The sequence below is a fragment of the Acinonyx jubatus genome, chromosome C1 (genome assembly GCF_027475565.1).
Source record: "Acinonyx jubatus isolate Ajub_Pintada_27869175 chromosome C1, VMU_Ajub_asm_v1.0, whole genome shotgun sequence".
NCBI classification, from domain to species: Eukaryota; Metazoa; Chordata; class Mammalia; order Carnivora; family Felidae; genus Acinonyx; species Acinonyx jubatus.
In genome coordinates, this window is record NC_069381.1 from 211,333,479 (window position 1) to 211,360,914 (window position 27,436).

Genomic DNA, 27,436 nt, shown 5'->3' on the forward strand with positions numbered 1-27,436 from the left:
CGGCAAGAGGTTAACAAATGTGTGTGAGTGCTGCCTGCTGGCTCCACGAGCTTCCTGGCTCTGGTTTACTCCAGTCGTGCTCAGGTACAGAAGGTGGTTGGGTTGCTGATCCTGGACAGCGGCTTGGATGGGCAGGGCCTGCAGACGTGTGGGGCGGGGGTGGGGGTGGTCCCATGGCGCTAGGAGCTCTCGTGGCCACAGAGGGCTGCAGGCTTGTTGGAAAGATGGTGGAGCCCAGAGGGGCCTGAAGGCCTGCGCAGAGGACAAGCTTGGAGGCTGGAGAGCAGACATTGTGGGAATGAGGGCATGAAATGGAGGAGTCGTCCCTGTGGCAGGTCCTGGTGATAAAACAAGTTGTGTCACAGTGGGCAATTGACCTAATCTCTTGGATGTACAGCTTCCTCCTGGGTAAGTGGAGATAATTCTGCCCTGAAGTTTCAATAAAAGGAAGACTCTCAGGAAAAGTTCATTCTTCCCTTCAAGCTTGTATCTGTCAGTGTTTGCTGCATAACAAACTCAGAAAAAATCTCAGCAGTTCACAACAAGAAACATTTCTTTCCCGGTCCTGGGCCTGCAGGTCAGCTGGGTGGCTGATCTAAGCTGGGATCTCCTGGACCCAGCTACGCTGGGCTGGACTCCACGTTTCTGATCGGCTCCGGGTCTGTTCCTCATGCCTGTATCCTTAGCCCACGCTGAAGGGCCAGAGGCTCCCTAGGGCCCGTCATCTCATGGCAGATTGCAGGGGTCCAGGGCGGGCAAGCAGAACCCCACATTGCCCATTAAGCCCTGAGCTTGGAACTGGCACTTTTGCCTACATTGCGTTGGTCAGAGCAGGTCATGTGGCCAGACCCAACATCGGTGGGCAAAGAAGTAAAGTCTTCACACTGTAGTGCAAGGTGTTGCAAGATGCCTTGATGAGGGGTGTGGCTGTGAAATTCTGTAGCAGGGAAGGGCCACTCAGCCTCAGCCCTCCTTCCCAAGTAGAGTGAAGTCCGGGCTTCGGTTTATGTGAGATCCTAGAGAAAGCATGAAACCTTTCCCACAGGGCCTGGCAGCCTAACTGGGATGTTGGGTATGATGCATAGTTTCTAGCTGTCAACTGTGACTATTGACAAAGGACCCAGCCTTTCCCAGGGTCTGCACTGTGGGCCTGAAGTCCCCAGATGGGGATTCCCCCATCGAAACACCCAGACCACATGCTGGCAGGCAGAGCGTTGTCATTGCCTGACCCCTGGCCCCGACTGTGGTGGCACCGATGCAGACCTCAGACGACGCATCTCAGAACTGTCATTTCAGAACCAGCCAGAGGCACCGCGTTACCATTCAAGCTGCAGCTCCTTTGATGTGAGAGGTTCAAAGCACTTTATAAGCTGTTCAAGTCTGCGAGGAGAGCGCGGGGCTTACTCCCCCTGCACAGATATCAGAGAGCGAGAGGCAGAGATTTGGGACCTCGTGATCTCAGATCCCAGTGGGGATGCCAGCTCACGAGCGATAAAGCTGAACGAGCTGCTGAATGCCTGGTGGGCGAGAGCTGTTGACCCGACACCCGGGGCTTCCCCGGCGGGAGAGTGCAGTGGGCAGGGCCGTTGGCTGTGTCGGTGAGGGCACGGGGCAGTCTGGGAGGGGGCTGGCTGCTACAGAAGCGGGAGCCGGGAACCGAGAGGCAGAGGGTTCCCAGCCTGAGGAAGGGGCATGGGTTGAGAAATGGAGATGTTGGCTCGGAGCACCGGGGAGGGATGTGGATTTAGAAGTAAGTGCAGACTGGCAGGGAGCAGAACTCATGCCAAGTCGTTCTGGGAAGTCTGCCCAAGACAAGGCAAGAGGAAAGCCAAAGAACGCAGCTTCAGGAAGTGGGGACAGGTTAGAACAAGGTAGATGGGAGACCCCAGCTTGATGGCCGGGAGTGAGACAGAGCCCCCCACCCCATGCAGTTCCGGGCTCACCGGACCCAGTGGGCAGCCTGGTGCCCGCCTGGTAGCTGGGGGTGAGCACGGCGTGAGCTGGGACCCGTGCGCCCTGGTGGCTGCAGCTGGTGGGTGGGGCTGGGGCAGGCTTGGCCGTCTGCCCTTTTCTTCCTTTGAGCTTCTTGCCTCCTCACAGAGCTGCCACATGTGAGACCGAACCAGCCTCGCGTTGGCTTTCATGCTTTCAGCGCCTTCAGACATGTGATCAGGGGGGGGGGGGGGGGGCCTGCCACGGGGCAGGTCCATCGGAGACAGAACCGTGCCCACGGGTTACAGATGCCAGCCTCCCCACCCCCATCGCCGCCCACCACAGCTCGGAGGGCAGGCCAGCTGCCACCCAGGGTATGAGCTTCTCCCACCCGCGGGGTTTCATACCACCCAGCCCGCCCATTGTGCCGCTGGGGGCTGAAGTGTGCCAGGGGATCTCCAGCCACCTGGTCCCACCCCGAGTTGGCAGCTCCCTGTGTCTGCTCTCCTCCTTCCTGTCTAGCTAGAGAGTCCGTGACACCCCCCCCCCCCCCCGCTTGTCTTGAAACTTTCCCTTGGGTGCCGTTCTTCCAATGGCGTCACCCATACAAGTCGCTTACCCACTCTGAGTCTGTTTTCTCAGCTGTCAAATGGGGCAACGGCACCCACCTGTGATATTAGGTGTACTGTAAATTAGACAACATACCTAACATACCTGGCCCGGTTTCGGTTTCTTCCCTTTGGGGAGGGTGGGGTCGTCACCCCAGAGAGGTTCCAGGAGACCCCTCCGAGGGACCCCTCCCCTGCCCCTGGCGTAGGATGACAGCAGGCAACGGTGTTCTTGCTACCGCGAACTCATCTTCTGTCTCCCGTGGCCAACGCCTGGACTGTTCACGGCTCCTAAATGAGGAAAGGTGGAGTAGAGCCTCTCCCCTGCACCTGGAGAGTCCTTGTTCCCCACCTGCTCCCTCCCTCCCCTCCAAGTGCTCCGCAGGTCCCACCCTCCAAGCCCCTTGAACTCACAACACCAGGCTGTTTACAAAACATGGCAGCTCCAGGGGCGCCTGGGTGGCTCAGTCAGTTAAGCAGAGGACTTTGGCTCCGGTCGTGATCTCACGGTTCCGTGGGTTCGGGTCTGTGGGTTCAAGCCCCATGTCGGGCTCTGTGCTGACAGCTCAGAGCCTGGAGCCTGTTTCAGATTCTGAGTGTGTGTGTGTGTGTCTCTCTCTCCCTCTCTCTCTCTCAAAAATAAGTAAACGTTAACAAAAATTAAAAAAATAAAACTTGGCGGCTCCAGCTTCTTGCAGCCTGACTGCCAGAAAGTGGCGCCTCCGAAAGGTCCCACAAATAGTTCTGAGACCCTTGAAGACCCCTCAATGTGCCCTCCACCGGCACGGAGCATTGTCCCTTTCTCCTTCATCCGCTCCCGCTTGTGAGGGGCTGTGGCAGGGGAGACCCTTGGAGAAGTTTGTGCTGCCGTTTGGGTACCCCAAGGTCACCAGGGTCCCTGCCCCTGCCTCTGTCCGCTTGTGCCGTGTGACCCCCTATGGTTGTCTTCCCATTCTTGGTATGTTAGTATTATTACAGTTCTGAGCGTCAAAGATGTTTCCAAGATGTAGTTTTTGTACACAAGCCTCCAGAAACGTTTTTATCCAACTTTTTCAAAATCTGGCACTCTTAGACAAGATGCCTTGTAAACCCCTCTCCTCTGTGTGTGTCTGCTTGTGTGCACGTGTGTGTGTTAAATGGGCTAGGTTACAAAAACATTTTAAAAACTATTTAATTACTGCGTATAGCTCAAAAAAGCATTTACATGTGACCGAGGTGCAGAGTAAGATAAATTAATCTTAAGATAAGTTGTAAAGTTCCATCCTTCCCTTTATTTATTTATTTTTTAAAGTTTATTTCTTTATTTTGAGAGACTGAGAGAGAGACAGAGAACGCCAAGGAGGGGCAGAGACAGAGGGAGAGAGAGAGAGAGTCCCAAGCAGGCTCCACACCATCAGCACAGAGCCCGACACGGGGCTCGATCCCAGGAACCGTGGGATCACGACCTGAGTGGAGATGAAGCGTAGGTAGTGTTATGGACTGAGCCACCCAGGCGCCACACAAAGTTACTATCTTTGCCTTTAAAATTACTCACTATGTTTTGAGGGTACATTTTGGGCCACTTGTACACCCCATTCCTCTCCAGATGCTCCCGGCTGGCGTCAGCATATTTAGCTTCTGTGCGTGCTTGCCCAAATCTCTTGTTACTGTGGTGGTTGGCAAACAGTGACGATTTCCATCATTCCTTCAGCAGTTATTAATTGGCATTCTCCCGTGAGGAAGAGCGTCTCCGTCTCATTTGTTTCCATCAGAATAGACTCACCAAGTACGCGTTTATTCCATGAATTATAATTATTGTCAGTATTCGTTTTGCTGCTCAAATGGAGCTCAGATAATCCTCTTTGTTTTCTGAGCATTTCCTTATTTTCTGGGACAACGGATGCCCCCAGGTCGATCGCAAACCCTTCCTGCCGGGCCCTGGAATCGGCCTCTCCCGGGAGCCCGGCTCTTTTTAGCGCTGAGTGGTGTTTAGCGACTGAGACCTGAGCTCTGGGTTTACTGACTGCAACTGCGGCATCTGTCGTTGCCTCCAGGCTGCGTCAGCAGACAGAGCTGGGACGCGTGTGGGTACACATGCACGTCACACGGGCATCAGTGTTTACCTGTAAACAGGTGAACTCGCCCGGAGTTCACCCTGATACGTCCCCGTCCAATACGACACTACGGAGTTCATTCTAGCCTGACTCCTTTGACAGCGAGAAGCCCCGCTCCCCTGTCTCTGTATTTCTCGCCCTTTGTCCGTTTCCCGTGCATCGCCAGTCTCCTGCTCTGTGCCCCTGGGCCCCCGTCAGACTTCCTTCTAAGGTCCCGGCCACTTCCTTGCCCCACCTATGTCTTCTGCCTGCTGATCACCTCCTTGGCCCCAGGCCCCAAAGCCCTGCTGGCCCTGGCCCCTTGAAAGGGAGAGCAGGGAAAGGAAGCAAACCCATCAGTATGGTTAATTTTAAGTTTCTTTATTTATTTTGAGTGAGAGAGATAACACAAGTAGAGGAGGAACGGGGGGGGGGTGGGGAGAGAGAGAGAGAGAGAGAGAGAGAGAGAGAGAGAGAGAGAATATCCCCAAACAGGCTCTACACTGTCAGCACAGAGCCCGATGTGGGGCTCAAACTCATGAACTATGAGATCATGAGTCAGACGCTTAACCCACTGAGCCACCCAGGTGCCCTCTGATGATTATGTCTTAAAGAGAAGAAAAGGGGCACCTGGGTGGCTCAGTGGGTTAAGCCTCCGACTCATGATCTCGCGGTTTGTGGGTTCAAGCCCCGTGTCGGGCTCTGTGCCGACAGCTCGGAGCCTGGAGCCTGCTTCGGGTTCTGTGTCTCCCTCTCTCTCTGCCCATTCTCTGCTCATGCTCTGTTTCTCTCTCTCTCTCTCTCTCAAAAATAAATAAGCATTAAAAAAAAATTAAAGAGAAGAAAAAAAGGGGAGGGAGGGAAGGGCAGGGCTGACTGGTTTTTAAGGAGACACATCCTGGGGTCCCTCCTAGGCCATATAGTTGAAGAGGAATTTCTAGATCTGAAGTTGGCCTCCAAAGCTCTTCCCAAACAGGACTATCCCCTCCTTTTTCCTCATTAAGGGGCACTGACATCAACCAAGTTACTAAAACCAGAGATCTGGAGCGTCCTTCCTGGCCCCTTGTCCCTCACCAACCCCTCCCTGGCTGCTCCGGGCACAGCTCTGGCTCCATTCTGGCCCCTGGCCCTCCACCACACCTCCCCCGTTTAAGCACCAGAGTGGGGCTGCTAGGCTCCCCGCCCCGCAGACTCTATCCTGCCCTACACTAACTAGCCAAACTGACATTTTCAAAAATGTGAATCTGATCAAGTACACACGCACACACTTTTAAATGTCTTTAGTGGCTCCAAATCAATTTTAGAACAAAATCCAAACTCTGCAAAGCCCCAAAGGTCTCTCTGCTTCCTCCTTCTTCACCCAAGTTGGGGTCTGCAATTCTTAGGAAGAGGTGTTGAGAGAGAGAAGGTTGTAAAGGATTAAGAACGACCCCGAGGGCAGAAGGAAGCCAAGGAGAGAAAACAGAGGGGAGGCAGAGGCGGTGGCCAAAGGGAGGTGGGTCTCGGCTGCAGCTGGCAGCAGAGGGGACAGCGGTGTCCAGCCCCTGCTGAGCTCCTCTCTGAGTAGAGGAAACACTGCTGGACCTCAGAGGTCAGGAGGTGATGCCCCAGAAACGGAGGCTGGGCCTGGACGTTACCCCTCCCTCTGCTCCATTGGCACGGTGCCTCAGGGGATGTGTGGGAGCCCCGGGTCTGGGGGGCCACGAGGCCTGGGCTGAATCCAGCCCTGCCCCCACTGCCCCTCTGAGGCCTCCAACGCCTCTCCAGCCTCCAAGGGAAAATGGGGACAACAGTGACACCGGCCTCCCCACAGCCCTCCCGGCCCCTTCTTCACAGCAACCAAACGGTATCGTCACCTGCTCAAGAACCTCTAGTGACTTTCTCCCTGAACTTAAATGAAATGCTTTGCTGTAGTGGGATAACGAACACGGTCTGGGGCTTCTTCCCCCACTCCGTAGTACTTTCTCGTCCTCTGCACGGTGACTGCATATGCTTGTTAATTTAAAGCGATTGTATATGCTTGTTAATTGGCGGAAGCTTGAGGAGGGGGCGCCTTGCAGCAATGGCTTCCTGGCTCCCCCGTCGGATCCCACTCTGCTCCCTGTGCTGGCTTCCTCCTGTGTGTTAGGGCTCTTTCGGTTCCCCATTTAGAGATCCCAGACAGTGCTGAAGTTAAAGTTACCCCCTGGGAAAGTTTAGCCCATCCAGCGCTCTGGCCTCCCTGCCCGGCTCACCCTTCCTCCGGAGGGTGTCTGAAAGTCGCAGTTATTTCTGGACATACCACATTTCTCAGAGTGCACAGCCCTGAGTCTCCAACAGACTGGATATACAGCTGCCCTTTGTCTCAAAGACCCTGGTGGTGGTCTCTTCCTGAGCCCTGGGGCTGGGGCTGGCCCTCTTCCCTTGCTGTACCTTCCCCAGGACCACTGTACCTGGGTGAGCTCAGGGGCCAGATGGTGGGGGAAGAGGCCTTTCCCTGCAAGGCCCAGCCTGGCAACCCGCATCTCTGTTTCCTTCTGCAACTTTTCAAACGCGAGGCCTGTTTTATGCCATGAGCACATCTCCCCAAACAGAGGTGGGGCGGGTCATTACCCTTGAAGGGGCTTCAGGGACTGTTTGAGGCTGAGCCAAGCAGGGTCCCTTTCCTTCTAGGACTGAGAAACTTGTGGGGAGGCAGGCATCGCTGGGTGTGGGGACGAGGGCTTTGTGGAAATGCTAGTGCTGGAAAGTGCCTGGAACATTCCAGAGACGAGATTGTAACGGAGACAGAAGAGACCGGTGTTTTGTTTCACCATCTGAACTACCCCCTACCATATTTTTTCCTGTGTGACTTTTGGTGATGAACATAAATTCATGTCCGTCTGTCGATCCCACAAATCCCGAGAGGCGCCTGTCTGCTCTGTGCCCACACGCCCGTAAGTTGACAGGCTGACCTAGCGCGGGAGATGCTTCGCTCTTTGCATTTTCAAAGTCGAGCTGGTATGTGCTCTAGGTGTCTGCCGAAGAGAGAAGGAACTCACTCCTGGTGGCAGGGGAGTCGCCACAGAGCGGAAAGCCGGCCATCCATTGGCAGTACCCTGGGGAGGGTCTATAATCACGTGGGGCTCACGCTCTCAGTGCAAGTCTAACGTGGGGCTTCAGGGTTTCTCTGTTTCAAAATGACTCGATAAATCTCCTCAGGAAGGCAGTGGCTGTGGAATGCGGAACAAAGTCTGGAGGCCCCAGCAGTCAAGGATGGAGGGCAGCCCCCCTTCCCCGAAAGCGCGGCCGGTTCCCTCTGCCCTTGCGAGCGCTGCCTTCCCACTGCTTCCCTGGGGGCCCAGCCAGCACCGCCTGCATGTGCCAAGGCTTTTCCGGTAGAGCCCACCTTCGCTCCCTCCCCAGCCCTGGTTTCCAGCTGGTGGAGGGGAGGCACAGCCATGTGAGGGTGCAGGACGGCCTGTCCTGGCCACAAAGGGCCACAGCTCCTGCCGGACAGCCCTCTTGGAGTTCCTACACCTGCCCCCCTTCGTGGGTGGTGCCACAGGGCGGCAGCTGGTCCCCTGTTGCTGGCCCCGGAAGGCTGTACCCCTCTCATTGGTATCCCTGCACCCCCATCCACTAAATTCTCCCCCAAGGCCCTGATGTCACGTGACATCCGGCTCCTGCCAGGACCTGAGAGATACATACAACAGACTTCTTGTCAGCATTTGTATGTGCAAGTTGTTGGAAAGGCAGCACTTTTGAGGGAGGGCTGTGGTCCTGGGTGGTGAGAGGGGGGATCTCCCCACTGCCAACACCGCCCCACCCCGTTTCTTTGCATCCCCCTGCCCCGGACCCACATCGGGTCCTCTCTGACCATCTCTCCTGGCTCCAGATACCGGCTCCTACCCCGACTCCACCAGAGCAAGTCCATCCAGCCACTAGTTGCTGGGACCTCCCACTGTCAGGGCCCCCAGACCTGGCCCCTGTCCACAGGGTACGTGGTAACGTGGATATGAACGTGACCTGGCCCCTGTCCCCGAGGGACCTCAGTGTTCCTGCTGGCCCATGGTCAGCGCCCTGTTCACCTGGAAGCCCTGACAGCTGACTCCCTGCTCCTGTCATTGACTTGACAGTGTTTGCTAGGTGGCCCCCAAGTCTGGCTCTCCTCTGAGCAGCCCCATCCCCTTGCTGGCCACACCACCCCACCCTCTTGGCCACCCTACCTGAGTGGAGAGCCTTTCTAGGTCCGGCTGAGGAGCAGGAAGGCCACAGCTGGGCTGCTCCTTTCTGTGCCTGCCAGGTGGGGACGCCCACCTCCTGTCTGCGCTGCACTCCTCACCCCTGCACCCCACCCTCAGCCTGGGCCAGCTCAGGAGCTTATATAATCCTGGGCACCCTGACCTTTTTCTCTTCCTGTTGCTGGTCTAGAATGTGCTTTGAACATAAGTTATTCCAGGAGTCTCTGCGAACCCCTTCAAATCTTAGTGCCAAGAGCAAATACTGATGAGAACAGTTCCTCCTCCGGAGAGACCCTGACTTTGGCCTAACTGGCATCCTGCCATCCACGTTTCCTCCGCGTCTGTGCTGCCTGTCGAGACAGGCTGCTCCCTGTTGACCCACACGTGCACAGCGTGTCTTCACTCCGCGTGGGATCTTCATGTAGACCTGCCCCCTGGCGAGCGCCCCATGCCTTTCCTGGGTGCTTCCCTCTCAGGAGTGGTGGGGGAGGTGCAGGAAGGCATCCCCTCCCCCCAGGAAGCAGTGCCTTTCAGTGACCATTCACTGGCTTGCGCACCCGTCCCCGAAGACAGTCCTTGAGGCCTGGGCTCAACCTTCACCGTCTACCTTCCTGGGTTTGCCAGGCCCTGGCTCCCTGGCCTCCGTGAACCGTCCAAACACAGGCAGGGTCCGGCATGTCTGTCCCGCCAACAGCACTCTGCATCTGCTTCTAGCTGCCTGGTCCTCCCGCCTGCCTCCTGCCTCACGGGATCTGTAGGGATTAGATTCATGTTAGGGGGCCCTGTTCCTCTGCATGCTTGAGACACTGTATTTCATCAGTTCTAAGACGCTTATTTTCTCGCATTGAACGTTTCTGAAATAAAACGTGTCCATGCTTAATGGCGGATCATAGTTTACGCGTTAACCTTTTTAGGGCTATGCATAATAACGTGTATCTTAGCATCGATGCCTCTTAAGTCCCACCTCCAGCGTGCCCCCCTCAGACACACATTCCTGGCAGAGAACCCTCTTCCACACTCGCATATGAGCCGTTTCCCTTTGGCTTTCTTTGGTGGTTTCACATCCTTGTTCCATACGCCTAAAAGCTTGTCGTCCATCAGCTGCAAATTCTTTGCCAAGGTGACACTCACCACGGCCGCGTTAATGGAAGTGAGTTCATCGACCTTGCATCATGTCAGATTATTGTTGTTATTCTGCTCATTTTTGGTTTTGAACCTATTCTTGTTGCTTTTGAGAAGGTCTGCTGCTCAGAGATTTCTGGTTCCATAATGTTTGAAAGAGATTGCTTAACATGGGGCTTTGCAACAATAGGGAATGTATTGAAAATAATCTTTAAAAAAACCCCTTTGTTAAACTATAAATTTACTAACTGGCTTAAACAGCACAGTCACACACACATAGCCTCACGTACAGATTTACACGCGTGTGGTGCAAATGCACAAACGAATACACTTGGAGAGACAGAGAGGCCACGTGGAGAGCCGAGGTGAAAGTCAGGTGGATTCTTGTTGAAGGCAAATGCATCCTCACTACAGCATGGGGTTAACCACCAGGAGCAGGGCCTCAGGGACAGGTCTGAGTCCTGGTCTGTTCCCAGAGGTCTGGGTCTGTCCGGTCTGGGTCATGCTGCTTCGTTTGCTATCCCAATCCCACTTACCTGTAGCCCTTCGTGAAGACCTCCAGTCCAAGCAGCCACCCCCAGCCTCCCACGTCAGTCCCAACCATGCTGGAGTAATGGGTACCTGACTTGGAGGTGGGCAAGTCAGGACGGTCCGGCCACACTAAGCCAGACCCCCTGCGTTCGCCCACCTGGCAGGCTTTCCATCCCCCACCCTATTGTCCTGTTGGCCTTCCTTCCCACCTGTGGTCAGTCCCAGCCCCTTCAGCAAGAAGGCTGCTGGCAGCCCCCAGGGGAGCATTTGGACCTCTGGTTTCAAACTCCAGCGATGGCACCTTCTCAGCTTATTGTAAAATTCCATGACTGCCAGCGGGCGCCTGGGTGGTACAGTCGGTTAGGCACCCGATTCTTGATTTCATCTCAGGTCACGATTTCACGGTTCATGAGATCGAGCCCGACATCAGGCACTGCGCTGACAGCATGAAGCCTGCTTGAGATTCTCTCTTTCCCTCTCTCTATGCCCCTCCCCTGCTTGTGTGCACTCTCTGCCAATATAAATGAATAAACATTTTGAAAGTAAATAAATAAAATTACATGACTGCCGTGGACAAGATGGGTGTTATGAAAACGCAGGTGAACTTAGTGTTAGGACCCAGATGGCTGTGCTCTGACTCCAGGGAAGCCCTGCCCAGAAAGGGGCGTCCTTTTGTATCATCCCTGTGCCCACCAACAGCCTGGTCCCTTTCCCCTGTCCAGCTGCACCAGGCTCACTGCTCCTCCCCAGAGCCCGGCTACATCTCCCTCCTCCACCCAGGGCAGCAACCGCTTCTTGGCTGGATCCGGAACACCCGGCCTCACACTGTCCACGTTTGCCCTCTGTGCCAGAGAGAGGGAGAAGTCCAAGATGCCTCTGGGTTTCTGGCTATGCCAGTGGGGACATGATGCTGCCATTCCTTGAGACAGGGAGCACGAGGAGAGGCAGGCAAGGTACTGGACAGGAAGGGTGGACAGGACTTGGGGACACGGTGGGCTAGGAGGGTAGGGTACTGCATTCAAGAGAAGGTGAGTCTCCTTGTGGTGCTCACATCCAGCCCTGCCGCCTGATAGCTTCTTGGTCTGGGCGGGGCCTCAGTGGGCGGGGCCTCCATTAGCAATGCTGGCTGCCCAAGGCCCACCTTGAATTTTTTGCTGGAGCCACTGTACAAGCAAGAGGAAGGAGACCTGGCCCCAGGGCATTTGAACAGCACTGCAGAATCACCTGCTGGCTCCTCTGTCATCAGCAACAGAGATATAAATCAGGGAAAAATACTGTGCTGCCTCACCATTTTTCTGAGTTTTGATAAAACAGAATTTTAGCAAATGAAAATATTAAAATTAAAGCAAAACAATTGCCAGAATAGATTGCCTTGTGTTTAAAGATAAATTATCTTGGGCGGGGGGTGGGGGTGGTGAGAGGAAATAAAAATAATTCCCCAACAGAACACACATATACACACAGTCTAGAAAAACTTATTCCCATGTATTAAAAGTAGGTCTAGGGTGCCTGGACATCTCAGTTGGTTGAGCATCCGACTTTGGCTCAGGTCATGATCTCATGGTTTGTGGGTTTGAGCCCCACATTGGGCTCTGTGCTGACAGCTAGGAGCCCGGAGCCTGCTTCGGATTCTGTGTCTCCCTCTCTCTCTGCCCCTCCCTCCCTCACACTCTTTCTCTCTCTCAAAAAAAAAAAAAAAAAAAAAAAAAAAAAATTAAATTAAAAAAAAGTAGGTCTCTTGGGGTTTGGGACTACAGGTGAGTTCTTTTTTAAAAAAAGTCTGTATTTTCTAATTTTGCCATAATGAAAATGTATTCCTTGTATAACCAAATGCTTTTTAAAATAAAAGTTAAAAAAAAAACCAAAGAAAAAGAAGCTTTAAAACTGTCCTATTTGTGCCTTTTGCAGACTGGCTCTTGGGGCTGCTGGTTCCAGGATGTTTGGGTGTGGGCGTGGCGGACAGACACTGCGTGGGAGCCCAGGGCTTTTTCTGGATCAAGGTCACTCCCTCGGCCTTGTTGGTCTCTGCTACAGGTGGCCTTTGTGGTTAGGTGATGTCCCAGCCAGTTCAAATGTGTTTCTGTTTGGGGTTCTGTCCTCAGGCGTCCGAAGGTGTCCCCATGAGGTTCTTCACTAAGCTGGACCAGCTCATCGAGTTTTACAAGAAAGAAAACATGGGTCTGGTCACCCACCTGCAATATCCAGTGCCCCTGGAGGAGGAGGACGCAGGTGATGAGCCAGAGGAGGACACAGGTAGGAAGGGGTGGACGGGAAGGCAGAAGGGGAACAGGGACCCTCTAAGCACTATGGGGGGAGAAGCCCGGGATGTTTCTTTCACTACAAGGCCTTGTAAATTAAGTGAGTCTGATTATCAGAAGGGGAGAGGGTGACGTGGTGGCTAAGGACGAGCTAGCAAGGTAGCTCTAGGGTCAGACAGACCTGGGTCAGACTTCCTGTTCCCCAGCTTCATAGCTGTGTGACCTTGGGCAAACTACTTAACCTCTCTGAACCACAGACTTCTCTTAAAGAGACAGTAAAAATAATATGTACCTGTCAGGGTGTCACCAAATGAGTCAATGAATGTAGTACACAGTAAGCACTCAATATATGCAGCTACCATCCTCATCAAAATAACTAGCTGCATTTCACTGTAAAGAGAATGGATGAGGAAATACTTGTAACTAACTGGAAGGCCTGTGAGAGAGGCGTTTCTTTATATCATCTCTAAAAGGAAAAAACAGTAGAGCCCCTGAAAAGTCTGTGAGAGTCAGGCCTCTCCTTAAAACCGTGGAGGGCCACAGACCCGTCAAACAGGAGCCCGGCAGAGGACCCTGCAGCACAGAACCCCACCTGGACGGCACCCTTTTTGCCTCAAAAGTTCGCTTTCTGGGGCGCCTGTTCAGCTTAGTCAGTTAAGCGTCCGACTCTTGATTTCAGCTCAGGTCATGATCTCATGGTTTGTGGGTTCGAGCCCCACACTGGACTCTGCACTGACAGTGTGGAGCCTGCTTGGGATTCTCAGTCCCTCTCTCTCTGCCCCTCCCCTGCTCGCGCACTCTCTCTTTCTCTCTCTCAAAATAAGTAAATAAACATTAAAAAAAAAAAAAAGTTCACTTCCTAAAAGAAAACCTGAGATAAGTAACTGAGCCCCTCAACTGGTCAGGGTTCCTCCTAAGTCCCAGGGCCTGGAAACAGGTCCCCTGGACTTGCCCCCCCTAAGAGGGGGCAGGTTAGACCAGAGATGCTGAGGTCCCTGGGCTGGCTCCCACCCTGTCCCTGCAGGCTGCTGCCCGCCATGTGCTGGGCGCCCTTTTCACCCCACTCCCATGGGCTGGCTTGTGGGCCATGGGCCCATCTTCCTCCTGACTTCCTGGGGACCCACTCTGAGTGGTTGCACAGTTCATAGACCGCCTCAGCAGAGGATAAACTCTGAGGAGCAGAGTTCTCTGCGGAGGAGGTGAGGGCCAGGCAGAGTGTTGGAAAAGGACCGAAGCTCCGTGGAGACTGAGACGAGGCCCAGGCAGCCCGTGTCCCTTCTCACCTCCCTCCGCTGAGTAAGAGGTGCCCTCATCTGAAACAGCCCCAGATGACGTGTTCCCGGGTGAGTCCAGGGTCACTCACCTGCTCCATGCCACGGCCACATGTCCCCCGGCTGTCCCCAAGGCCTCGGCCTTGATGCTGAGAAGCCGTCCTGCAGAAATGCCCTTCACACGCTGGTGTCCTCACTCCCCGCACACCTGATGGCTTTCCGGGGATGGCCGTCTGGAGAAAGACCCCGGCACCCTCGCTAGCAGCTGGGAAGAGAAACCCAGTCTCGTGACGGCTGGCTTCACTTCCCCAAAGGAGGCGCAGTTGTGGGCTTGAACCCAAGCAGTGTGACAGTCACCCCCTCCGCCCGGTCCAGGGGTCTGATTTGACTCAGGTCTCAAGGTGCTGCCAGTCCCCCAGGTCTCCAAACACACTCATATCACCGCAAGAACCCCAGGCCATGGAGAGTGTGACGAGCTCATCCTTTAAAGATAATGTCCCCGGGGCAGCCCTGTGGCAGGGGGCCCTGGTGTGGCCATTCGGTGTGGGAGGAGGCCCCAGACAGGAGGTCTTGGACCCAAGGGGCTCGGATCCCTCGTCCATTTGTGCTGTGCACAGGAGAGCAGTTCCCCTGAGGGTGAATGTGCAGGAGTCCTTTCTCCCAGGCCAAATTCAAGTTGTTTGTTTTATACTTCAGTTCTCTGGGTGAAGGAGGCCCTCGCTTTCTTTATTTGTCTCCTAGGGTATGGTGGGGAGAGAAGCAACAGCAGAAGCTGGAGGGAAAGCAGAGGAAGGGAGGCCGGGGTGGGAGAGAGAGGAGCCGGGCCTGCTTGCTCCCCACCCTTGCGCCTCCTGTCTGGGGAACTGGGCCTGTGCCCCATCCAGGGCCCCTGCCTCAGCCCCGAAAGCTGGCCTTCCCGCTGAGGCTGCTGGCTCCACCTGTCCAAGGCCAGCAGCCCTGCCCGGTGCCCAGCTGGCGGGTGTTTGCTGAGCGCCTCAACGGGCCAACTTAGCCGCACGGCCAAAGACTTCTAAGACCGGGCCCCTGCCATCAGCAGGCCCCCCATCTAGTCAGGGAGCAGAGACAGAGGGGACCATGCAGGCACAGATGGGGTCTGTAACTGGGCGCAGTGGCCTGGACCCCCCTCCCCGACACGGGAGGGGTCACTACGCCAGAGACCCTCTGTAGCGGGGGGTGACCCTGAGAGAAGCGAGTGCTCAGACCAAATGGCGTTCCTGCTCTTCTCTTGAGTAGAAGGTATCCTGTCCCCTCCTGAGCTGCCACCGAGAAACATCCCTTTACCTGCCGGGCCATGTGAGGCCAAGGAGGCCCCTGCTTCCAGCGAGAATCCGAGAGCCACCGAGGTCAGCTGGTCGAGCCTTTCCGAGCTATTGTTTCAGCGACTGCAGAGCATAGACACTAGTGGGTGAGTCCCTCCACCACGTGGCTCGCGTCTCAGAGGCCCGCCTCCGTCCCCACCACGCCCGGCTGCCTGGCAGGAGCTGGTTATGGACGGACGAGCGGTCCTCCGCTGCAGAGGCCTGGTCCAGACGTCAGAGCCCTATGCTGGGATCCCCTGCCCGGGGCTCGCCATGAACCGCACGTGGCATCCTTCCCCATCACAAATATCGCGACTGCCGTGGGGTCCATGGAGTCCGATGGGCCACAGAGGGTTCACTGCAGGCTGGACCTGCCATGTGGCCCTTTCCTGCTCTGGGCCCAGCTCCGAGGGGCCACCTTGGATCACCCGTACATCGGCCAGATCAGTGTCTCTGTGTATGGTATGGGCTGTGATCTACACCGCACGCCTCTCCTTTCTCCGTGGGACATGCAGTCATTCTAATTCTTTAGAATCTCCTTGATTTGAGTCCAGGCTCCCGGGATCTTGTCCTGTATGTAGGCCCACACTGGCTCCTATGGGTCCGTGTCGATGAGACCCTGCAGCTTCCTTGCTGTGTCCTCCTGTGTCTCTCTTAGCAGGCCCAACACTTCCCCTGCTGGATGGTGGCAAGTGGGGGTATCGAGTGGGAGGGGTGGGAGTTGTGTTACAGACCACAGGCCCTGAGTACAAGACCGGCCAGGGTGGGTGGCCTTAACAGGAGGGAGCTCTCTGAGGGGAAAGATGCCCCAGTGCCCAGCACATTGCCTGGCACGGAGGAGGACTGCCCAGGTGGTGCTGAATGAGCTAATAAGTTAGTACGCGGTGACTTCCGTGCATTAAGAATTTTAAAAATATGTTTTTTTGTTTGTTTCTTTGTGGGAAAAAGGCCCCCTCGAAGAATATCGAGGGGCTGATGCAGGGCTAATTAGCTTCAGGGCTAATGCAATCTCTCTAGCCTGAAGGATCAGTGAGGACAGCTCTCCCACCATCCGATTTGGCAAAATACAGAGGAAATGCCTGAAAGTACACACGAGCCGCCTGGTTGCTAAGCTACCTGGTGTTGTTATATTTCCACTTTGAATACCCCTGGATTCTTCTGTAGGCCCACCAGGTCACATCCTGTGTGCACTCCTTGAATGACTTGTGTTGTCCCTGAAATAGCTAAATCCCCAATGTTTTCAACCTGTCGAGGTGGTATCACCCCTACTCCCTCCTTGTGTGCACATAACAACTACTTAGTAAACCATTCCGTATAGAGCCATCGTGCAGTTTCCATGAGGGTCTGTTTCTCTCCAGGGTTAGATGCTAAATGGACTGAGCTCCTTGGGGAAATAGGCTCCCGACTCCCTGGCATGTCCTGGTCAGTCCCTCCTCTCTAGGGACAGGTGCTCTCTGGGGCCGCCTGGCACAGTGACACAGGACGAGGTGTGCAGCCTCGAGAGAGAGGGCAGGGGGTGGCTGGGGGCTTGTGTGCTCTCTGTTTCTGCTCCTCAGCTAACACATGGCAGTGGGGCCCTCCTCACACTTCTGCTGGGAGCTGGGGATGAGTAAACGGAGCACGGTGGCGGGACCACGGAAGCAGTGACACAGGGCTTGTCCTGTGTGCTCTTCTGGGTCGTGGAAGACTGAGATTCTGCCTTGTGTTTTAAAGTCAGTCTGTTTTAGGGCGCTTGGGTGGCTCAGTCGGTTGGGTGTCCGACTTCGGCTCAGGTCATGATCTCGCGGTCCGTGAGTTCAAGCCCTGTGTCGGGCTCTGTGCTGACAGCTCGGAGCCTGGAGCCTGCTTCGGATTCTGTGTCTCCTCTCTCTGCTCCTCCCCCACTCTCGCTTTGTCCCTGTCTCTCTCTCAAAAATAAAATAAACATTAAAAAAGTAAATAATAAAGTCAGTTTGTTTTGCATGGAAAATAGCTTTTTACATGAAGGACTGCCTTTTGATTATTCTTCGCTATAAGACAGCCTGCACAGTCTTTTGTGCAAGTTAATTAGATCTAATCAGGCCATAGTTAATAGTTATTATGAGACTGCTGAGTGAAATCAGGCTTCTCTGATAAACAGAGTTCGCATCTTTATGTGAACACTTTCCTATGACAAACGTCCTAACAAATACAGCTTCCTAGAACAAGCATTCGTGGTCTCAGAATTATGAGTCGGTAGTCTTTGGAACCGTTAAAATACGTACCTTACCGCCGTGGGAGTGGCTTCGTCCTTTTCAGAGACAGACTCAGGCAGAAACTGGATTTTTATGATGTCAAGACCCAGAATGAGTGTAGATTAACCTTCAATGGGATGACAGCCGGTGTGTAAATAGTTGCTGACTTCTCACTCTAAGTCAGTCCGAATGGCCAATGGCCGGGGGCCTTTCTAGCTTTAAGGAAAGCTTAAGAGCAACAGCTTTCCAGTCTTTCAAAGATCCTGTGGCACCAACTTGATTCTATGTCAAGGCTGGAACAAAGATTTTTAAAGCTTGTAATAATTTTTTCACACAGGCAGATCAACAACCTTTAGTCTCAGCTTGCTCATTTGTAAAATAGGAATAATAACAATAACAATAATAATAATAACTGCCTCCTAACATTGGTTTGGAGACTAACAGGGAAATGGGGCATTAAGTGCTTAGCAGAGTGAGTGCTATGTTACGCCCAGGAAATATTTGCTGTGATTATGATTTTAATCATTACAGGAACAAAGACTCTAAAGTAACCCAGGGGCGCCTGGGTGGCTCAGTCGGTTGAGCGTCCGACTTCAGCTCAGGTCATGATCTCGCGGTCCGTGAGTTTGAGCCCCGCGTCAGGCTCTGTGCTGACCGCTCAGAGCCTGGAGCCTGTTTCAGATTCTGTGTCTCCCTCTCTCTCTGACCCTCCCCCGTTCATGCTCTGTCTCTCTCTGTCTCAAAAATAAATAGACGTTAAAAAAAAATTAAAAAAAAAAATAATAAAGTAACCCAGGGCGGGGGCAGGGGCGTGGCAGGAGGGGGAATGTGCTGAGAGAGAGGATACAGAGGGACCATTAGATTCATGTGATGGACCTGGTGCCACACAGCCTGGGCCCTGCCTCTGCTGAGCCGTCATGCACGGTGAGCGAGTCCTGCCTGCATGTGCGTCACCCAGAGATTGAGGGGCCTGGAGCCAGACCCGGGAGGGCGAGGGCAGGGCACTGAGCCGGGCACCCTATTCGCAGCCCATCACTCACCACCGAGACTTCCCCTTGGAGCCCAGCACAGCTCAGAACATCCTAAACACAGAGCTCCAGGTGGCCTTCGACCGTGAATTTGGAGTTGGGAGGTGAGCTAGAACCATTTGCCAGCTCTACACTAAGCATCACTCAGCCCCCAGGTGCTGTCTTTAAAGGCAAAGGAGGTAGGGAAACAAGTCAGCTGTACATTTTCCAGTTGTTTTGTCTCCTTTTTAAAGGATAGACATGTTTATGGAAGTGTTTATTTCCAACCAGTATCACTTCCTTCCAAGTATGGGCTTGGGAAAAAGCCTTTATGGCAGGGTGAAGAGGCATCCTCCCTTGCCGACCCTTAAACTTGCCCAGACCTGCTTCTCGACCCTTTCCCTGAGACCAGGGGAGCCATCCAGGAGCGTACACGTGTTCTGAAGGACGGCATCTCGGCCGAGATGCAGAGAATGATTTCTTCCTTTACGGTTGGGCTTTGCAGCTAAAGGAACAGAAGCAGCATGTTTCTCTTTCTATTATTTTCAGGCTTCCCGAAGAGCATCTTAAAGCCATCCAAGATTATTTAACCACTCAGCTCGCCCTGGATTCTGACTTTGTGAAGACAGGCTCCAACAGCCTCCCTCATTTGAAGAAACTGACCATGTTCCTCTGCAAGGAGCTCTATGGGTAATGGCTCCGTGGGTGTGGCCATCCCCCAGGGGCGGGGACAGTGGGGACAGTCCCGGGGAAGAGATTCAGCTCATTAGAGTGAGCCGGGCTCTCCGCCTGGCTGTCCAAATACCTCAGCTGTACTCAGAATAATAGGGCAGAGTTGGCAGAGGTTAGAAACCTTTGTGGTTGTTTCAAGGTTTTGTTTTCATGGTATTTAAACTGTGGCCTTTTTTTTTTTTTTTTACTGAAGTTAATTTGAGGCCAGTTGCTGTGGGAAGGGGTGAGTGGGAGCCCTTTCATACTTGCTCAGGATCCAGCAGTAAGACTTTTGCACTGTCCCTCCTTGCTGCAGCCAGCACCTCGGACAAGCACAAAAGGGCTCTGAGAGGAAAGAAATTAAAGTCAGCCAATCTTCTGCATGGGTGGGGACGGCCCAGGGTCGCCAGTTTGTTTTTTTTAAGGGAGCCAGGTCTCCAAAGCTTTCATTCTCCAATATTGAATTCATTGAGTGACCAATTAGGAAAAATTCTGATTTCTTTTAGATTTTGAAAATTTTATGGTTTAACTTAATGTTAAAATTAACTTCAAGTTTCAGTACATTTTAATTGTTAGAAGTACAAAATTAAGGCTGCTGTGCTATCTGAAGTATTGACAGAGGGCTATTTTAAATACTTGGGGAAAAAAAACCCAGAAAATACCATTCACAAGAAATCATAAGGAGCCAAAACAATCCCATTTTAAATGAAGGATCAACATTTTGGTGGGGAAAATGGCATTTCATGTGGGTGAGGCTTTTTCGGCCTATACCATTTCCTGTGTATTTTATTATAAACTTACAGCAGCTCCAGAACTCTCTGGTCAATTTCTCTGCTGCCATATCCATCTTAGCTAATATGCCAAAAAGAATCTTTCATCATCAGTAATCAAATTGAACTTTCCTCTGAAAGGCTCTTAAAAGCACAGTCAGTACATTCGGTAAATTTAACAAATAATTTTCTTTGACAAAGGGAGCACACTCATCAGATTGGCCAGTCGGGCTTTGTTTCAGTGAATTGGCTTTCAATTCATGTAGTTTCAGCCAAGTGGACCTAGAACCATTTTTATAGATTTGCTTGGAGAGATATTTTTCCACTTGATACTGTTGTTATAAATCATGTCTCACTAGGAAACACACACACACACACACACACACACACACACACACACGGCACTTTTTCTTTGTAAGAGACACAGATTCATGACGACTGGGAACAAGCATTTATTTCTGTTCCAGAGGAGATCCTGTTCTTTGCTGCTTCCTTGTGTGGGAGGAAGTACATCTCCAAGTCTCTCCGCTGGCTACCCACCCCCCCACCCCAGTCACTTCTACACCTTCCCCACCTCACTGCCACCTGCACTTTCCTGGATCTGGGTCGCCTCCCTTTCCGGACACAGCAACTTCCCCGGAGGGCCTGCCTCTCTGTGCTGGTGGGAAAGCTTCCTTGGGCTTCCTGCTTTCCCTGTCTCTCTTCACTAAACACTTAACTTCTGGCTAGAATTAGAGACACTGTGATGTATCTCACTGCACACCTGTCTGTCTTCACCCTCAGAGGCAAAAGCATTGGAAGACTTGGTTAACTGGGGGATGGAATTTTAGAAAATCTTACATAGAAGCAAACTTATGTTTCCCCTTCCACACCTCTGAACGTGTGGGTTTCAAACTGCTTTGTCTGGACCAGGTCTTCAGTTCATTCATTCTGTCAGTCAGTCATTTACTTAACCAATGTGTGTGGAGGGCCCCCCTCTGAACTTCTGGGTACTAGGATCCAGTAAAAACACAATGCACAAGCCTTCTGTTCTTTGAGACCTTGTTGGAGCTGACGTCTCAGGAGCACCATAGTAGACTAAGTCTGTAAACAAAGATAATTTTAATAAGCATTGTGACAAAATAAAACAGGTAAAAGTGACAGAGACGTTGGGTGGGAGGGTGTCAGTGTCCTTTGGGGGTTAAGGAGGCCTCTCTGAGGTGGTGATAGAGCTGGGACCTTGGTGACAAGGGGCAGTTAGCCACCCAGCAATTTCGTGGAGGGATGTCATGAAGAAAGGTCCCGAGGCAGGAATGAGGCCAGCCTGCGAGGAACAGAAAGTCTGTGTGGCTGGAGCACAATGAGGGAAGGAAAGTGTTAGCGGCAGAGGCTGGGGACAGGCGGGTATGGGGTGGGCCAGACACAGGATGAATTTGAGTTCAGTCTGAATTTTAGATACATCACAAATACGTTTTTAGTGTAAGTATATGCCATGCAGTGCTGGGATATACTTATACGAGTAGATTATCCATTATTTATCTGAAATTCAAATTCAACTGGATCTCCTGCATCTTATCTGGCGGCGTTAGGCAGGAGCCACAGCAGGTACACCTCACAAGACTCTCGAGGTCTTACAGGATTGTGCCATGATCTGAGTTCCGGCTGCGGAGAATGGATCTCAGGAGGCTGACACAAAGCAGGAGAGCAGTTCCAAGCTCAGGGGCTGTGATGCGAGGGCAGCTCATGAGAAGGGAAGGCGGGGATGTGTCTGGGTTGCTTCCTGCTGAGTCCCGGGGTTTGGGACAATGCCTGGCACGTGGAAATGGCTGATAGATGTTAGTTCAGTATGATGACCCTGGACGTGGGGGTGTGCAGGCACTGACAGTAGTGTGACCTGGGGCATGTGTGGATGCTGGGGCTGGTATACATTTGCTGCCTGTTTGGATGCAGGATCGGGGGAGAGAAACGGAGGGCGACCCCTAGATTTTTGGTGTGAGCAGCTGAGTGGATGGGGATGCCAGTTACTAAAAGTGGACGTTGAGGAGGAGGGTGTGGAGCTGGGGGGGGGGGGGAGCCTTTCTCGAGCTGCAGTGGGCTTGAAGCACTATTAGGCATCCCGCCTGCTAAACCACCAACCTTGGAGTTATGCCAGAAGCTTGGAACCCGGGAGACCTCAGGGCAGGATCTACATTTGGGACTCATTAGCGTGCAGTTGGCACTTAAAGCCTTAAAGAGACAGGTGGGGTGAGGTCACCACAGGGGGAAGGTGCATGGAGGAGAAGGGGACCCAGGTTGGACGTTTAGATGTGGGGTATAGGAAGGAGGAGCCGGAAGAGGGACTGAGTGAGGGTAGCACCGAAGATGACTGGGTCCATCCACTCAGACGGCCTGGCCCGACAGGAACATCCCTAAGTGGGAAGGTGACAGAGAACTGAGGAGTGAGAAACAGGGCCAGAGCCTCCCCTGCAAAACGTCATGCTGAGTGTGCGCGTCTGAACGTCAGCGGCACAAGGGCTCGAGGGCGATTTGTGACCCAAAGTTAGATTCCCTAGAACCAGACAGAAACTTTTCCAGAGAAAAAAAGAATAGAGAACAACGTCACCAGAGTCTGGAAATATTTGGTAATGCTTAAAATGGAGAAATGAGAAGAACTCCAAGTGGAATTTTAAAGTAAAATGTCCAAGTGTGGAAGAGGGTATTTTATCTATTAATGAGAGCAGGGTTAAGATTTTAATAGACAAATAAACCCGAAACAAAAATACGTCACCCGCATTACAACTGCTTCATTGGAGGCCATAAAAATAAACCCATAGTTTTCCTATCAAATCTGAAAATTAAATCACAAAACAGCAGAATGTCAGGGAAGTATATATAGAAAACACGGGAGAGCTAACTAAGCTTATAGAAAGAATGTGTGATAAAAAATTGTGATAGTCTTTGGAAAGAGGGCATTCATAGAGATTCAACTTAGAGCTGGTAAGATGGGCTCTCGAAGAAGCAGGAAAAAACAATGCATAATCAATGGCTAAGTATATAAAAGAAAAAAGTATTCCCAGGCTTATAAAGGACCTAAATCCAGGTATTGAGAAGCCTCACAAAGATCCAATTAGCAGAACAACCAAATAGCACCATCTAAATCTCTCTCTCTCTCTCTCTTTTTTTTTTTAACATTTATTTATTTTTTGAGAGAGACAGACCATGAGCAGGGGAGGGGCAGAGAGGGAGGAAGACACAGAATCCAAAGCAGACTCCAGGCTCTGAGCTGTCAGCACAGAGCCTGACGTGGGGCTTGAACTCATGGACTGTGAGATCATGACCTGAGCTGAAGTCAGATGCTTAACCGACTAAGCCACCCAGGTGCCCCCTCTCTCTCCTTTTGTTAATGTTTATTTATTTTTGAGAGAGAGAGAGACAGAGACAGAGACAGAGCGTGAGCTGAGAAGGGGCAGAGAGAGAGAGAGGGAGACACAGAATCCGAAGCAGGCTCCAGGCTCTGAGGTGTCAGCACAGAGCCTGACGTGGGGATCAAACCCACAAACCGAACCATGAGATCATGACCTGAGCTGAAGTCCCACACTTAACCGGCTGAGCCACCCAGGCGTCCCTAAATCTCTTCTTACAAAGTTTCCAAACTAGAAGGGAAGATGAATTCAGAAAGTAAATAATTATAAACAGCACCCTTACTTTAAAAAATGACAATATGTAATATCATTCCCACTGCCTGATAATACAATATAAATTCTGAAGCAGTATCTTCAAGGAGACGATTACTGACCTGGAATGAACGGAACATAGATGTCATTCAAGAGCACAGGGAGTCAGGGTGCCTGGGTGGCTCAGTCAGTGGCACGCCCGACTCTTAACTTCGGCTCAGGTCATGGTCTCATAGTTTGTGGGTTTGAGCCCTGCGTCGGGCTCTGCACTGACAGCGCGGAGCCTTCTTGGGATTCTCTCTCTCTCTTTCTTTCTCTCTGCCCCTCCCCCGCAAAATAGATAAATAAGCTTAAAAATAAAAAGAGCACAGGGAGTCTTTGCAGATTTTAAAAACTTGTAAAAATGTTCTAATCACATGTGTTTCCTTTAAAAAGGATCTGAGAATTTTTTTTCCAGAAATCTTAGAGTGCTGGTGGTCCTAAAAATAAGAGCCCAGCAGCTTACTGAGCAGCTGGATATGAATACACCCAAAGCAAAAGTGTTCATTCTATACTCCCAGAACACAACATGACAAAAATAGAAATAAATAAGAAGACTAGCCACAACCACCCAACCATCTGTACACTTTCAGATAGCCTCTTAAATCACAGCTAAATTAAGGAAAGAACTGACACAAGGGGTACCCTTTATGGGTAGTGTGGGGGCACTGAGTAATCAGACCACCGCGTAGGAGAACTCTGTATGGCACAGCCAAAGCACTACTTGGAGGAAAAGCCATAGCTTTAGATGCTCTGTTAGGAAAAAGGGGGTAGGATGAGTCAAACACACAAACTGAATCCAGACTGTGAGTCTCTTGAAGGTTATCGTGGGTCAAGTCCTAATAGCCTTGCTATTTCCCACATCCAGCAAAGTACCAGAAACATGTGTTTACTCAGTGCTCATGAACGGAGATTGAATGCGTGCTGAGTATGTGTCATGCACTGTTCCAGGGATGGAGACACAGCAGTGACCCACACAGAGTCTTTTAAGAGGTCTCTGTCTAGCAAATAAACAATAACAACAACTGTTAGAGGGGGTATGGTCAAAATAAAATCAGAAATAAATTAGGAAAACAGTCAGTTACCATTTTAAATATTAGATGGACGCCTGGGTGGATCAGTTGGTTGAGCATCCGATTTCAGCTCGTGATCTCCCAGGTCTTGGGTTGGGTTTGAGCCCCACCTTTGTGCTGACAGCTCAGAGCCTGGATCCTGCTTCGGATTGTGTGTCTCCCTCTTTCTCTGCCCCTCCCCCACTCGCTCACGTGCATGCTCTCTCAAAAGTAAATAAACATTAAACAAATTAAAAAAAAATTTGGAAGCATAAGAGACTTAGTAATCTGCATTAAAGATTTGCAAATCAAGAATACAGTGCACGGGGATGGGACGCCTGGGTGGCTCAGTCAGTTGAGTCCGACTTCGGCTCAGGTCATGATCTGGCAGGTTCCTGAGTTAGAGCCCCTCATCAGGATCTGTGGTGACAGCTCAGAGCCTGCTTCAGATTCTGTGTCTCCCCCTCTCTCTGCCCCTCCCCTGCCCACACTGTCTGTCTCTCTCTGTCAAAAATAAATAAACATTAAAAAAGAAAAAATTTTTTAATTAAAAAAGAACATGATACACATTGACATGGCTACAGATCTTCATATTATAGTTAAATGGAACAAATATTTTACATACAATATGAAACATAAAAATTACCATGAGTGCCCTCCTTTGAAATTTCAAGAAGCAAATGAGGACCATAATCTATAAATTATTCCTGAATGGCAAAAATCACCTCATTCAGTCTTCAAGAAAAATACAATAGTCAAGATAGCAGCCTGAAACAAAACGGTATCCATTTATTAATATAAATGTTTAATATTTCAGTAATGTTTTAGTATATATAATTTAGTAATATGAAAAATGGAGGCTTAGATAAAGAGCTCACTTCAAAGAAAAGTCAACATAAAACACCATCATTTAGTAGATTAAAAGATGAAAGAATCATTTGCATAGGTATCCTAACAGATGTGTGATTTTTAAAAAGTCATTTCTGGGGTGCCTGGGTGGCTCAACTCGGTTAAGCATCCAGCTCTTGATTTTGACTCAGGTCACAACCCCAGGGTTGTGGGATCGAGCCCCAACTCTGCCTCTTCTCTGAGCTTGGGCCTGCTTGAGATTCTCTCCTTCTCTCTCACTCTCTCTCCCCCTCTGCCCCTCTCCCCCACTCACTCTCTCTGTTAAAAAAAAAAAATGTCATTTCTAATTTTAAAGCATTTTACAAATGGAATAGAGGGCTACTTCCTTAGTAATGCAATAGGTGTCAATGTAAAACCAATTACACTCGACAGGGAAACAGTAAAATCATTCTATTAAACATTCTAACAAAAGAGGGGCACCTGGGTGGCTCAGTCAGTTAAGCGTCCAACTTTGCTGACTTTGCTGACTTTGGCTCAGGTCATGATCTCACAGTTTGAGTTCAAGCCCCGCATCAATCAGCCTGTCAGTGCAGAGCCTGCTTTGGATCCTCTGTCCCCCTCTCTCTGCCCCTCCCCTGCTTGTGCTTTCCCCAAAATAAATAAATACTAAAAAAAAAAATTTTTTTTAACAGAAGAAAAAGGTGCCCTTTATCACCTGGTTTTGTGTTGTATGGGAAATTTTGGCCAAAGTAAGATGAGAAAAAGAAGGGACCACCAACATTTCTAGACACATCTGGGAGCCAGTCAGATTTGTCAAGATTTTACAGTTTAAAAATAGAAGGAAAACCAGCATCATTCTTAGAAAACCCTAAGGATTCAGCTTGTGTATGTGTATTTGTGTTTTTAGGAAAACATTTTTAAAAAGGAGAACAATGAGGGACATCTGTTTGACGTTAAAACATGTTCAGAATTAGTGCCTTGGAAATTTTTTTATTTTAACCCAGAATTCTTGTATGAAAATGATAGTTTAAAGGGAATACTGCTGGGGCACCTGGGTGGCTCAGTGGGTTAAGCCTCTTCCTCTTGATTTCTGCTCAGGTCGTGATCTCATGGTGGTGGGAGGTGGGATCCAGCCCATGTCAGGCTCCACTTGAGATTCTCTCCCTCTCTCTCTGCCCCTCCCCTGCTCACGTGCGCTCTCTCTCAAAACAAATACATAAATATTAAAGATAAATAAAGGGAAGACTGCTGCATGAACAGATGAATGAACTCTGGCGGAGGGGTTGGGGAAACCCAGAACCTGCCTGCCCAGCCTTCCCCTCTCTCTGCTTTGCCAGTCAGTTCCCTCCACACCCTTCCTGGTCCCTGGAGTAGACCCACTTGTGATGCCTTCAAAACCAGCAGGTTAAAACACCATCCCCGAAACTGTGAGTGGTTGTAAATCTGCCATGCTGGCATTGCCTGGTACACATGCGGAGCTCTGGATTTGTAGTTAAATGAATGATATGGAGCCTGGAAACAAATCCTACCATATTCTAGAAGAGCTTATATGCTCGATGAGCCCAAAAGAAGTATGTAAAACAGAGCAAGTGTTGTTGAGTGAAACTGAATAGTAGTATGGAGAAAGATGAACCTAGTTCCACCCCATATTTAAAAAAAAAAAAAATCTAGGGGCGCCTGGGTGGGTCAGTCGGTTGAGCGTCCGACTTCGGCTCAGGTCACGATCTCGCGGTCCGTGAGTTCGAGCCCCGTGTCGGGCTCTGGGCTGCCGGCTCAGAGCCTGGAGCCTGTTTCCGATTCTGTGTCTCCCTCTCTCTGTGCCCCTCCCCCGTTCATGCTCTGTCTCTC

At 51.4% G+C, this 27,436-nt stretch overlaps 1 protein-coding gene across 2 annotated transcripts in view; it reads left to right on the plus strand.

The window, feature by feature from the left end:
* INPP5D (inositol polyphosphate-5-phosphatase D) overlaps nt 1-27,436 on the plus strand; it is a 121,857-nt gene that overhangs the window by 39,948 nt on the left and 54,473 nt on the right. For both annotated transcript variants that reach the window (XM_027047430.2, XM_027047435.2), the window contains exons 3-5: nt 12,570-12,720; nt 15,251-15,422; nt 19,085-19,225. In XM_027047430.2, the coding sequence (XP_026903231.1) occupies nt 12,570-12,720; nt 15,251-15,422; nt 19,085-19,225 (464 nt within the window). The remainder of the gene's footprint in view (nt 1-12,569; nt 12,721-15,250; nt 15,423-19,084; nt 19,226-27,436) is intronic.